Source organism: Palaemon carinicauda, chromosome 3, assembly GCF_036898095.1.
Source record: "Palaemon carinicauda isolate YSFRI2023 chromosome 3, ASM3689809v2, whole genome shotgun sequence".
NCBI lineage: Eukaryota > Metazoa > Arthropoda > Malacostraca > Decapoda > Palaemonidae > Palaemon > Palaemon carinicauda.
In genome coordinates, this window is record NC_090727.1 from 137,119,837 (window position 1) to 137,133,858 (window position 14,022).

The 14,022-nt window shown below is 46.3% G+C and overlaps 1 protein-coding gene across 2 annotated transcripts in view; it reads left to right on the forward strand.

Annotated features, from left to right (window-relative positions):
• The first annotated feature begins 1,013 nt into the window (after positions 1-1,013).
• Positions 1,014-14,022, forward strand: part of LOC137638568 (ubiquitin-fold modifier 1) — a 96,355-nt gene continuing 83,346 nt past the window's right edge. Inside the window, exon 1 of one of the 2 annotated variants that reach the window (XM_068370740.1) lies at positions 1,014-1,226. Coding sequence is in view for 1 of the 2 variants with exons in the window: in XM_068370741.1 (XP_068226842.1) it covers positions 1,222-1,226 (5 nt within the window). In the remaining variant the exon portion in view is untranslated. The remainder of the gene's footprint in view (positions 1,227-14,022) is intronic. The other variant, XM_068370741.1, reaches the window with a different exon arrangement.

Here is a 14,022-nt window from a genome sequence, read left to right on the forward strand (position 1 = left end):
GAAACCTTCGTATATGAGAAATATGTTGAAGAGTTTTCGCCCTGATACTGTAGTTAGCTTGAGACACAGTGACGATCCATATCGTCTCGAGGAACTGAGAAGCAGGACCAATGTTGGTACTAGAGCCTTTGAAAGAAGCGCTCCTAGAATTTTCAATAAGCTCCCCTTAGAGGTGAAGCAGAGCTTGAACTGCGATGTTTTCAAGAGAAAACTGAAGACGCACATCTTTGTTGATTGTTACCAATCGGGTGAGATGGACCCCTTCTACAAGGTCTAAATTGATGTCTTCGTCGTGCCCTCTGTAGCTACCGACTTCGGCAGAAAGAGGGCCAAGAGTGTCATCCAAAAGTAAAGTAAGTAAGTAGTTGAAAAAGCAGGATGCCATAAGCACAAGGGTTCCAACAGGGTAAAGTAGCCCAGCAAGGAAAGGAAACAATGAAATAAATACATTATAAGAGAAGTAATGAACAATTGAAATATAATATTTTAAGAACAGTAACAACATTAAAGTGGGCATTTCATATATAGACTAAAAACTAAAAATAAACAAGAGAAAGAGAAATAAGATAGAATAGTGTGACCAAGTGTAAACCCCCCCCGCCCCTGAGTTTCCACTACTGTAAATATCCGAAAGTCAAGATATTAAGGCTTTTAAGAAGAAACTGAAGACTTTTATTTTGTAAGTTCGTCGGTAATGTGGATTTGACAATAAACACGGAATATGCTGTTTGATATTTTAAATACCCAAGAATATATACAACAGACAGATCTTGCCGGTGTTGCACCCTGTGCAGTAGGATCAAGAAATAACCCTTAAAGTAAGTAATGTGAATTTGATAATTAACGCCGAATACGCTGTGATACTTTTAAATACCTAAGAATGTATTTGACAAAACATATCTCGTAGGCCCAGTAGTGCATAGTGTTTCCTTGTATGATAGGACAAGGTAAAAAAAAACTCTTAAAGTAAAGTAGAACTTAGCTATGACCATTATTGAGACGATCCTCGTAATGCCTGTTAACATTATTGATAATATTAGTAGTGTTGGGAAATGGATACGATAGTCTTAGAAGGAACCTGACATTTCTGTACGATAACTTTGGCGCAAGTATGATAATTTTGAAGCCAGAATACGATAGTTCTGCCAAAAACTCTGGCAACCCGACCCTGCCTCTGAAAGTTAAGAACACGTCGCCCTGACCTGTCAAAGCTTGGACAACATGACGTAAGTGTGAGCCATATGCCTATTTATTTTGTTACCGCAATGGAATATTTACTGATATTCGGGTACCCTTTGTCAAAAAGAAACATAAGGATAACTGTTGCTGGAATGGATAAGCCATGTCCTCTCAGTGTGCGGTAGGAGTGATGGAAAGTAACGGTAGGGCTTTCTCTCACAACTGGGACCTTAAAGGTCTTGATAATTACTTTTTTAGATAATGTTAATTTAACATTATCATAATTAAGAATTATTATTCTAAAGAAATCCATGGTCTAGATAAGGAATACTATATTTTGCTTTAAGGCACATTTTGTATTGTAGGTATCGCCACTAACCTTAGGCTATTGCTCAACTTGAACGAATATTCGTATAAAAAAAAACCAATCAGTCTATTAAAGTACTACTCAAGCTTGCAGATGGTAAAATGGCAAAATTTGAAAAGTTAAGGAAAAACGTAGCAGAATGTTGCTGGTAGGTTATGGTGTGAAAGAGAAATACCCTATGGTAAGGATTTTTTTTATACTATAGTACAATAATAGTTATCACATTAAAATTTCCATAATTGAATAGATATTTTAAAATTCACTATATTGAACCCCATATCTTATTAACTATAAACATAGTTACTGATTTCCTTCTTTAGTTTTCATCTTGACACCTGCCATGAGAAGCACCTTTGCACACTAAAAAGAAAAAAACGGATAGGTGTTTACCTCGCAAGTTAATTGGGGTTGTATGTATGTTAGCTGTCACCTGTATGTTATATTATGTCTAACTTAGAGTATGGCAGCGTAAGGGTGGTCGCAGGCAAGTAGGTAAGAACATGGCTTGTAAGTTATGTTAAGAGGGAAAGTTTAGGTTAGTTGATGTCCATTTTTAATCAACGCTTGAGGAACTGGCCGCTGTTATGCAAAGGCTCTCCCCCGTTGTAAGGATTTTTTATATTATAGTACAATAATAGTTAGGACGTTAAAATTTACGTAATGGAATAGATCTTTTCAAATTCACTATGTTGAACCTCATCCTATTAAGTATAAATGTATATACAGATTTTATTACAAATTCCTGCTTTGCTTCTATAGTTTTCATCTTGACACCTGCCATGAGAAGTTCCTTTGCACACTAAAGAAAAATCTAATAGTTGCTTATCTTGCAAAGTAATTGCTTGAACAAAAACAAAAAAATGTTTTACCTTCATACCTTCTTAGTTATGTGTTTTCAATATTGGGATGTAAAATGTAATAATGCCCTAATTTCAGTTGTGTGAATAATGTTAGGTTAGGATAGAAATGTGTGTTTGATACATTTAGTCTGATAATGAGAAATCGAAGCCAGGTCTTAATGTTTGAATAATGCTGAAATACTCAGAGCAGCATATATAGTTTGCCAAAACAGGAGCTTGTCGATAATGTCAAGGAGCATGACGCACGATCTCTGGATTGGAATTTTGGAAATTCAAGTTATTGTATTTTTGCCAAGGAGAAAGTCTATTCCATGTTTCAAATAGTTTTTTTTTAATGAAAAATTTGTTTTAGTGTATTTATTTACTTAACTTCAAAAATTCCAGGAAAGCTGTTTATATTAATGGTAAATATACTGTACAATATGGTTCTTTGATTTATAGCCAAATACATGAACCATATATTTTCCATATTATCTTGTCTGTTATCCATTTTTGGCTAGGAATATTGGGGTAAACCACAAGTTCATGATTTTTCCTACCCCCTTATGAAAAAGAATTATAGAGAATCCTAGTTTTCCGGAGTTTTGGGTGGGGGAAACACCAAAAACTAGTTATTTTCAGCAATAATAATGGTCAAAATGCACAATAAACACAAGTTAACGAGTTGTACAAATATATGATTCTTGTAAGTGGCTGGAAATGAATAGCATATTTACTGTATCTAATTCATTTCACATCCCTTTGATGATTTTTGCTTTGCCGTGGCTCACTTCACTCGCAAATAAACATAATCTCACTACTCCTCTGTTCTGGCAAGTGGTATCAGGATGCCAGAAAACCTTAAATCAATCAATCAATCTGGCAAGCTGAACATAAATGTACTGCACATGTCAACTATGTGTCATTATTTTTCGGATACTTTTTACTTACAGTTGAGCAACAATAGCTATGTACTCCACTGAACAGAGAAGGTTTTCAGCATATTACCCAAATAGATAAAATTACAATATAAATTTTTATGAATAGAACTTACCTGGCAGCTATATATACCCAAATAGATGAAATTACAAGATAAATTTTTAAATAAATTATACGATACTGTACTTTTGTAGACGTCTTCTTGTAACATTAGTCATGCAGGAACTGAAGGGGTAGGTGGGAGAAGATGACTGTTTTAGAAGAACATCTGGGAACTTGTGGGGAAATATTTGGAAGTTCTTAATTGGGTAGAAAAAGCCAGGCAATGATTACATCATACAGAAAACAGAACAGCTGGCAAAAGCAAATGCAAACAATGCATGTTCAGTACAGTAATTCATAATCAGTCTCCCAAAAGTAAACATTGGATATGGACAATGAAATGGTGTTCACAATTTAATTAATTGATACATAAGTTTTTATGCCCAGCCACCATTGATCATACAGAGAAAAAGGCCAAACAAGCCAGCACTCGTCCATTTCTTATAGTCAATTCCAGTTTTGCTAGAAATTAATGTATCATATAATAACCATTTTAATATCCCATTTACAATGGTTCCCCCCATTTCTATGATGTCCCGAGGAATAGATTATCAGTTTTCTTATGTTCTGTATGTATTCATAAATAAACATTTGTCTGCTTGTTTATATACTGTATTTAAAATTTTTTTTATTATTTTGAACGATGCATTTAGTGTTAGAGACAATAACTAGATTGACCAAATACATGAAATTTACCCAGAAAATTACAGAGACTAGAATATATTATGCTTGCCATTTCTTGCTCATGTGTGCACATTTGGTACATGTAGCATATGTTGCGTGTCTGTGGGGAGTGATATTTTTGGATTTGAGAGAAGGGACTCACCCAAATGGTGTGGGAATTTAATGCCAAAAGCCCATCCTAAAGTATATTCAATCAATCTAAAAAAAAAAAGAAAAAAAAAAACTTTTTCTCAAAAATTTAAGTTTTCTGAGAAAAATAGCTCCTACTTTTTTTTAATATGAATCAATTTTTGTCGTTCAAGCAGGAAAAGATAGGGAATTTTATTGCCTTTGATCTGTAAAATTACTTTGATCAGAAAAAGCAAAAAACCTCCATATGAAAATAGTTACGATTCAAAGCATCTAATATACATTGATAAAATGCAAATAAAAAAAACCCTCTCATTTTCGGAGGGTCCATTGATGTTATGAGGTACGTTTAACGTTTATTGCCTAAGTAGAAAAGTGACACTTTCGCAGAAAAGTTTTCTTGCATGCTTTGGCATGTCAATACTATAATAGGTACAAGCCTCTGTTTTGGTGCTTTTTCATAATATAAGTAGAATATCTATAATGCTAAGAAGTACAGTAATGAAAATTGCGTGATTAACATGTATTTTTTAGCAAAAACTTAGATATTTAGATAAACAATTAAGCATAAAAAATAAAAGATGTATTTTTGAAGAATTTATTTCATATGATTATAATGTAGAAATGGCTTATCTATCATGGTGATGCAATTGTTTTGATATAAATGTCATTATTACAAACTGACAATTGTTCTGTAACTGGAATACAAACCTATGCTATTTATTAGGGGTATTACTTTCGTGGAAGCTGAAAGGATGATCCATTAAAATTTTAGCGAGGATTAACTACCCATTCCTCTAGTTAGCTGGGGTAGGGGGGGGTTAGCATGATACTGCTCCTGTTCCCACACCTGGGATTTAGCTCACTTTGCTTTTGGCTCGGATGGTGAACAGTCGTTACTGCTCTTCATCCTCACCAGTATTTTGGCCTGCCGTTAATGCTTTGTGTTTGTGCTTTCTCTTTAACAGTGTGTGTTTGTGTTGACTTCTGCCGACTATACATACCTGCCCTGGACTTGAAGGCCGGCCCTGCGGTACCCTCATGTCGGCCGTGGACACCAATCGTCACACCCTTTGTCCCGCATGCAGAGGTCAATGGTGTGCCAGTGAAAATAATTGTAATGAGCGTCAGGAGTGGTCTGCCTTCCAGTGGGAAAGGTTTGGGCGCTGGCGTAAGAAGAAGTCAGGGTGGGATATTTCTCCTTCGAAGGTTTCTTCGAAAGGAAAAACCCAAGGCTTCTTCCGCTTCTCGACCTACTTCCGAAGCTTCTGCTTGTTCGGCCTCTTCTGAGAGACCATCGAATAGTAGCTTAGGCCGTTTAACTGATGATCAACCCCGGTCCTCGAGAGATGGTGTTGCTTCCCCTAGTGAAGCGGCCCCACCTCTACCCCCCTTGTCTCATTCTCCCTTTGTACAGGTGTGGTTATCCTTGGGGCTTCCGGGTCTGCTCTCCAAGGAATCCTTGCTGCAACGTATCATACGTGGTGCTAGTATGCAACCTTCGTCGACTTTGGAGGTGGATCCTCTGTCGTTTGTCGACGTAGTGGTGTCTGAGGCGTCATCTGCTGCTGCCGATGCTTCTGCTCCTTTAGATTCTTCAGCTGGTGCTGCTGACTGCGCTTCCCTCATTCTTGATCATCCTTCGAGGGGGAAGCCAAGTCCTTCGTCTGTCTACTGCGAGTGTTTCTCCTCCTTGGGGGAGTTCACTCATAGAGACTCCTCTGCGGAGGACTGCTGCTTCCAAAGGTCAGCTTGCTGATCTACCGGCCCACAGAGGGCGTCAACGTTCTCGCAGAGCTCGCCCTCCGCTTCTCTTTCGAGGTGTCCCTTCACCATCGGTGAAAAGGCGCCTCTTCGGCTCTTCAGCCTCATCTTCGCAGCCTTCTCCCCGCAGAGGAGCCTTCTCTTTCGTCGTCTTCTGGCCCTTGATCTTCACCCTCTCCTGGACCTTCTCCTGATGATGCTGCCGCTAGTCCTCTAACTTCGCCCCTGAACTCTTTGGTGGATCGTGCGCGATCCTCTTTGGAGGATGTTTGCCCTTCCAAAGGGCACATTCCTGTTCCAGATCTTCCTACGCGCTGATCTTCTGCATCTCTCCAACCTTCTGACCTGCCTGCTCGCGATGTGACCAAGTGTCACTCCTTTTCGCGAACGTGCCATCCTGCGCAGCGTTTGAAGCCTTCGTCTGTGCACCAGCGCTCATAGGCACATCAGCGCTCACCTCCACGTTAGTCCTCTCCAGCACGTCGACGCTCTCCGGTGCATCGGGTCTCTCCTGCACTTGAGCGCTCTCCAATGCCCCGACGATCTCCTGATCACCAGTGCCTTCATGCCATTCGAAGCATCAGCGTTTACCAGTTCGCCAGCGCTCACCAGTGCACCAACGCTCGCCAGCGCTCCAGCGCTCTCTTGCGCATATGTGCTCTCCTACATGCCTGCGCTTTCCTCGCAGCAGTGCTCTTCAGCTTGCAAGCGCTCTCCTGCGCACCAGCGCCCTTTAGCTCGCCTGCGCTCCACCGCTCCCCGGAAGGAATCATAGGACTCTAAAACTCTGCCAAAGTCTGCTTCGAGGACCTCCAGGCCTGCAGGAACCACTAGTCACTCTAGGGATGTTCACGTCCCACTACGAGATGAGCTCTCTGGGGTGGAAGGAGGATGCTTTGCTGCCAGTCCCACTTCAGAGGAGGAGCATAAAGAGCAGAACATGCCTTCTGGCATGTATTGACTCTCATCAGGGTACTCAACGGGTTTACCGACCCGGAGATATCCCCACAAAAGGGCAAAGACACAGTCTTAGATCGTGTTTTCGGCACTCTGAAGGCCTCATAGACCAGTGCAGCCTTGTCCTGGTCTCAAGGGCTAGAGAGCGCCCGGGCAAAGATCGCCCAACAGCTCTCGGACCTCACTTCCTCTCAACGTTTGGGTTCTACTGCCAAGCTGCTACCACCTCCTTGCGTCCAGCAGAGGTAATTTGAGATCTTGGATGAGCCTCATCCGGCTCTTCCACTCCACCACTCTCTGGAAGAGATTACCTAGGGGGTCTTACTTGAAAGGCTCTCCAGCCGTCAGGTCTCTTTCTCGGCAGCTGAAATCCTCAACCAGGAAAAGGTCACGAAGTATGCCATGCAGGCTACTTTGTGGCTTGATCTTTGGTTGGGGACTGGGAATCCAGGTACAGACCGAGGATTTTTCCAAAGAATGTACCAGGAAAGCTATGGAAACTTTCCTCCTCTCAGGCACTCGCACCATCGAGTTTCTTGCCCATCAAGTCTCGAACCTATGGGCGAACACCTTCCTGAAACGTCTAGATGCAGTGGCTGAGAGATTCCATCAGCAGTTCCCAAATGCAGAGATCGCTAGGCTCAGGAACTCCTCTGTAAAGGGATCCTCTCTTTTCGAGCTAAAAGATGTGGAACACGGTGCTGAGAGATGGAGGAAGTCTCACCAGGACTCCCTCCTCCATAGGGCTTTGACATCCAAGCCCACAGTCCCGGCCAGCCAAGACCTCAACAAACAAGACAGCAGCGAAGCCAGCTGTGTCTTAAAAGCCCTTTCTGACCAAGGATAGGAAAGGCACAAAATTGTCCATGGTAGGAAAATATCCTAGAGGGAGCGGCCGTGGCCGCAAACGCTTGGATAAGCACTCCCTCCGCTTGTCCACCAGTGGGGGAATGCCTGCAAAGTTGCTGGGACAAGTGGAAGCAACTTGGGGCACAACCGTGGACAGTCACCGTGATTCTTTGAGGGTATCGCGTCCCGTTCACAACGTCTCTCCCTCCTGTGATCAGGAATCTAGTGTCAATAGACTCCTTTGTGATGGGATCAGCAAAGGGGCTAGCCCTCCAGGAAAAAGTCCCGACTTTGTTGAAGAAGGGCGCTCTCCAGTAGGTCCTTGATGGGTCTCAAGGCTTCTTCAGTCGACTCTTTCTTGTGAAAAAGGCGTTTGGAGGCTGGAGACCAGTCATCGACCTCTCAGCTCCGAGCAAGTTTGTCATGCAGACTCTGTTCAGCATGGAAACTGCTGAAACGGTCAGACAAGCGGTAAGACCACTGGACATAAAGGATGCGTACTTCCAGATACCAATCCATCCATCTTCAAGGAAGTACTTAAGATTCAGCCTAGAAAACAGTAAATACTAGTTGTTCCGTAACTGGAATACAAACCACGCTATTTAATAGGGGTATTACTTTCGAATGACGAGCCATTAATTTTTAACGACAGTTAACTACCCACACCGCTAGTTAGTGGGGGGTTAGGGAGGGTAGCTTGCTACCACTCCCCCTCACACACTTGCGATTGAGCTCACTTTGCTTTCGGCTTGTATGGTGAACGGACGTTGCTGTTCTTCATCCTCACTGACAATTGACAGCCATTAATGCTTTTTGCTTTCTCCTTTTTCTTAGACTGTGTGTGTGAAGTTGACTTCTGTGACCATGCGCACCTGGCCTGGACTCTCTGACCGCCCCTGTGGAACATTTATGTCGATGGTCAAGACTGATCCTCACGCCCTATGTCCTTCTTGCAGAGGTCAATGGTGTGATAGTGTCAACAAGTGTAGTGAGTGTATGGAGTGGTCTTCCTCCCAGTGGGAGAGGTTTTCGGTACGGCTGAAGAAGAAGTCCAATCGGGTTATTTCTCCTTCGAAGGTTGCTTCGAAGGGAGGAAAACCCAAGGCCTCTTCTTCCATCGCTCAAACCTCCTTCCAAGCTCCTACTCGGTCAGTCTCTTTCAAGAGACCGTCGAGTAGAAGCGTAGATCAATTTATTTCTGACCAACCCCGGGTCTCGAGAGATGAGGTTACTTCCCCTAGCGAAGCAGCACCACCTCTTCCCGCGGGGGAGGCCTTGTCACTAAACTCCGTGTTTCAGATTTGGTCCTCTTTGGGGCTCACGGGTTTGCTCTCCAAGGAGGCATTGCTTGAGTTCATCCGCACGGGTGCTTTTGTCAAGCAATTGTCGTCGCCGTCAGAGGTAGATCCCCTGACACTTGTCGACGTTGTTGTGTCAGAGGTGTCTCATGCGACATCACCCATCTCCTCTGCCACTCCAAACTCTACTGTAGCTGCCGACTTAGTTTCCCCGGTTCCTGACCATCCTCCGGGGGGGAAATTAACTTCATCATTGGCCTCTCCTGCTAGTGTTTCTCTCCCTCAGGGGAGTTCACTTACTGAGACTCCTCTTCGGAGGACTGCTGACGGTTAGCTTGCTGATCTAACGGCCCCCAGAGGGCGCATATGTCGGAAGGCTCGCCTTCCTCTTCGCCTTAGAGGCCTTCCTTCACCTACGGTGAGGAGGCGCCTCTTTGGTTCAACGTTTTCAATACAATCCTCCGCAGAGAAGCCTCTAGACCAGGGGCTCTTAACCTTTTTTCTCCAATTCCCCACTTTTCAGTGAGCCAACTCTCCATTTCCCCCCACAGCATCGGTCATTGACAAATTCGAGTTTAACCCATGCAGTGTTTAACTTTAATACGTAAATATACGCTTTGCTTTTTTGTGCCATTTTACGGCCTTTAATTTTTTTTGCATATATTAGATTTTTTACAAACAGTTATCACATGGAAATAAAATACACATGAAAAGATTCGTTGTTTTTTTCTCAATTTATTTGGCCCATAAAAAACATACAAAAAATGCAACACTAGACGCATACAGGTTAATGAGACTTTTGCATTTGTTTCGCCTTGACGAGTGCCTCAATGTTCGGTTCCACTTTTGAAATGGTGCAGCGCAAATCAGATTCAAGGTCAATCAGGCGGTTTTGCGATTTGGTTTTGATCTCAACCATGCTCGAAAACCTGTTACACCAAGGAGAGACGCGACAGGAGTGAGTTTGCGGGGAGCCGCTGTTGACATTTCAAACCCAACAGTGTTGTCACTTTTACCCAAACATGACTTACAATACCTCATATATTGGTTGTTTTTGTTATTAAAACAGTCTGTAAATGGTTGTGATTTGTAAAGTAAGTCAACATTAAATTTTGAAGCACTATCGATTATTTGTGGGTGGAAACAAATTCACGAAATGTGACAACAAGACAGTGGTTCTTCTGTCTGACCGGTCATTCCCCACTTGGCAACTCCGCCATTCCCCACCAGTGGGGAATTCCCCACAGGTTAAGAACCACTGCTCTAGACCTTCAATCATCAATCACTGCACCTGCAACCAGTCTTGTGACTTCGGTCCTGGCCCTCTCTGCAGAACGTTCGCGATCTCCTTCAGTGGATGGTTGTCCTCCTAAAGGACACATCGACCATCCATCCAACAGACCTGCCGACCTTCCATCGCCATTCCTGTATGAGCCTAATAAAGCTCCTCCAAAGTGCGCTATTGCGCGCCATAACTCTTGCCCTGTGCACCACACGCCTACGCGCCCTGACCAGCGCTCACAAAGCAGCTTGTCAATCATCAACGCTTCGGTGCACCACCCTTCATGCTCGCCCTCACAAAGGGCAGCAGCCTCACGCGCTTGTGCGCCAACATGCGCTAACCTAATCTTCAGCGCTCTCCTGCGCGCCAGCCAAGTCTTCAGCGCTCTCCTGCGCGCCAGCCTAATCTTCAGCGCTCTCCTGTGCGCCATGCGCACACGCGCCCATAATCACCTGCGCAAACATGCTCAGGGTCGCCTACGCCCCAGCACACCACAGCGCACTTGCGCTCTCCTGTGCGCCAATGATCTCCTACGCGCCAGCGCTCTCCTGCACCTATGCGCCTTGCACACACGCGCTCACGATCTCCTACGTGCCAGCGCCCACCTGCGCGCCAAATTTCTCCTACGCGCCAGTTACCTGCGCACCAACGTTCTCCTGTGCAACAGCGCTCTCCCGCGCGCCAGTGCTCTTCCGCATGCCAGTGCTCTCCCGCTCGCCAACATGTGCGCTTCACATCGCCTGTGACCAACCAACGCGGCAGCAAAAACATGCATGCCATCACTCTCCTGCGCGCAAGTTCGTAGGTGAGGCGACAACCTTGTTGCCCTCACCTGCGCGCCAACTTTTACCTGCGCGCCAGCGCTCACCAGACCATGTGCTCTCACTTACGCGCCATCTTTCTTCTGTGCGCACGCGCGCCCTCTCTCTCCTACAGACGCGCGCCAATATACTCCTGCGCCCTCAGCTTGCAAATATTCTCCTGCGCGCCAACACACTCCCGCGCGCTCTTCATGATTCTCCTGCGCGCCCGTGCAAATATTCTCCTGTGCACCAATATTCCCCCTCGCGCGGGCACCAATGTTCCCCCTCGCGCGGGCACCAATGTTCCCCCTCGCGCGGGCACCAATGTTCCCCCTCGCGCGGGCACCAATGTTCTCCCTCGCGCGGGCACCAATGTTCCCCTCGCGCGGGCACCGCTATTCCCCCTCTCGAGCGGGCACCGCTATGCCCCCTCTCGCGCGGGCACCGGTATGCCCCCTCTCGCGCGGGCACCGGTATGCCCCCTCGCGCGCGGGCACCGTTATGCCCCCTCGCGCGCGGGCACCGTTATGCCCCCTCGCGCGCGGGCACCGGTATGCCCCCTCGCGCGCGGGCACCGGTATGCCCCCTCGCGCGCGGGCACCGGTATGCCCCCTCGCGCGCGGGCACCGGTATGCCCCCTCGCGCGCGGGCACCGGTATGCCCCCTCGCGCGCGGGCACCGGTATGCCCCCTCGCGCGCGGGCACCGGTATGCCCCCTCGCGCGCGGGCACCGCTATGCCCCCTCGCGCGCGGGCACCGCTATGCCCCCTCGCGCGCGGGCACCGCTATGCCTCCTCCCTAGAGGGAGCAGCCAAGGCCGCTAGGATAGGCAGTCCCCCTGCATTTCCACCAGTGGGGGGATGCCTACAAAGTTGCGCAAACAGGTGGAAGCAACTCGGGGCCGATTCCTGGACAATCTCCGCGATCAGTCTAGGATATCGGGTCCCGTTCATAACATCTCTACCTGCATTGACTAGGAATCCAGTGTCATTGAACTCCCTTGCCATGGGATCGGCAAGGGGGTCAAGCCCTTCGAGCAGAAGTCCAAACCCTGTTGAAGAAGGGCACTCTTCAAGAGGTCCTCGACGGATCCCCAGGCTTCTTCAGTCGACTCTTTCTTGTAAAGAAGGCGTCTGGAGGCTTGAGACCAGTCATCGACCTCTCAGCTCTGAACAAGTTTGTCAAACAAACTCCGTTCAGCATGGAGACGGCGGACACGGTCAGACTAGCAGTAAGACCGCAAGACTTCATGTGCACAATGGACCAAAAGGACGCGTACTTCCAGATCCCAGTCCATCCGTCTCTATGGAAGTACTTAAGATTCAGCCTAGACAACAGAATATACCAGTTCAAGGTGCTGTGCTTTGGTCTTTCCACAGCACCACAAGTCTTCACCAGAGTGGTTACCCTAGTGTCATCTTGGGCACACAGGATTGGCATCAGTCTCCTCCGTTATCTGGATGACTGGCTAATCCTAGCAGACTCAGTATCAACTCTTCTTCAACACCGAGACAAACTTCTGAAACTTTTCCAGGATCTGGGGATCATGGTAAATCTCGAGAAGTCCTCTCTGTTCCCACCCAAAGACTAGTATACTTTGCCATGATTATAGACACCATTCTCCACAAAGCCTTCCCATCAGACGACAAGATAGCAAAGCTGAGGAAGGTCGCAAGACCTTTTCTCAGACGAGAAGAACTTCTAGCCCAATCATGGCTACGTCTCCTCGGTCACCTTTCATCGCTGGCCCGTCTAGTTCCCAATGGTTGCCTCAGGATGAGGTCCCTCTAGTGGCGACTCAAGTCCTGGTGGAATCAAGCACACGACTCCCCGGACATCCAGATCCCCATGGGACCTGCGGAACTGACAGACCTCCAGTGGTGTGTGACAGACGAGAATCTACGAAAAGGAGTGGACCTTTTCGTCCTCCCCCTGAATTTGATGCTGTTTTCAGACACTTAAAAAAAAAGGGTGGGGCGCCCACGTGCTGCACCACACGACCTCAGGCTTCTGGTCCGAAATCCAGTCAATACCACTATCGGCACGCTTCATTCCTGGCAAAAAGAATGTGCTTGCCGACAACCTGAGCAGAGCATCTCAGATAGTGAGTACCGAGTGGTCTTTGGATCATCTAGTAGCCAACAAAGTCCTGACTTTGTGGGGTTCTCCGACTGTGGACCTCTTCGCAAAGGCCCTGAACTTCAGGCTCCCACTGTACTGTTCCCCAGTCCCAGACCCCAAGGCTCTCTGGCAAGATGCTTTCCAACAACGGTGGGACAACATCGACGTTTACACCTTTCCCCCGTTTTGTCTGATGAGGAGGGTACTCAACAAGACCAGAACATCGGTCAACCTTTCAATGACCCTCATAGCTCCGCTATGGCATCACGCAGAATGGTTCCTGGACCTTCTGCAACTCGTAACGGAGCCTCCAAGAGAACTCCCTCCACGACACAATCTACTCAAACAACCACATGCCAACATTTTCCACAAAGCCGTAGCTTCGCTATGACTTCACGCCTGGAGACTATCCAGCATCTCCCCTCTGAGAGAGAATATTTGCAACAAGTTGCGATCAGGATGTCTGGACACCTGCGAAAATCATCAGCATTAGTCTACCTGTCAAAGTGGAAAGTCTTCTGTGGTTGGTGTCGTGGAAGGGGTATCTCTCCACTCGATGCCACTATTCCAGCAATAGCGGAGTTCCTCGTGTACTTGCCTGAAGAAATGCGCTTATCAGTCTCGGCACTGAAAGGCTATCGCTCGGCCTTGAGCCTCGCCTTCAGACTGAAAGGAATGGACATTTCTTCATCGCTAGAACTTTCTCTAC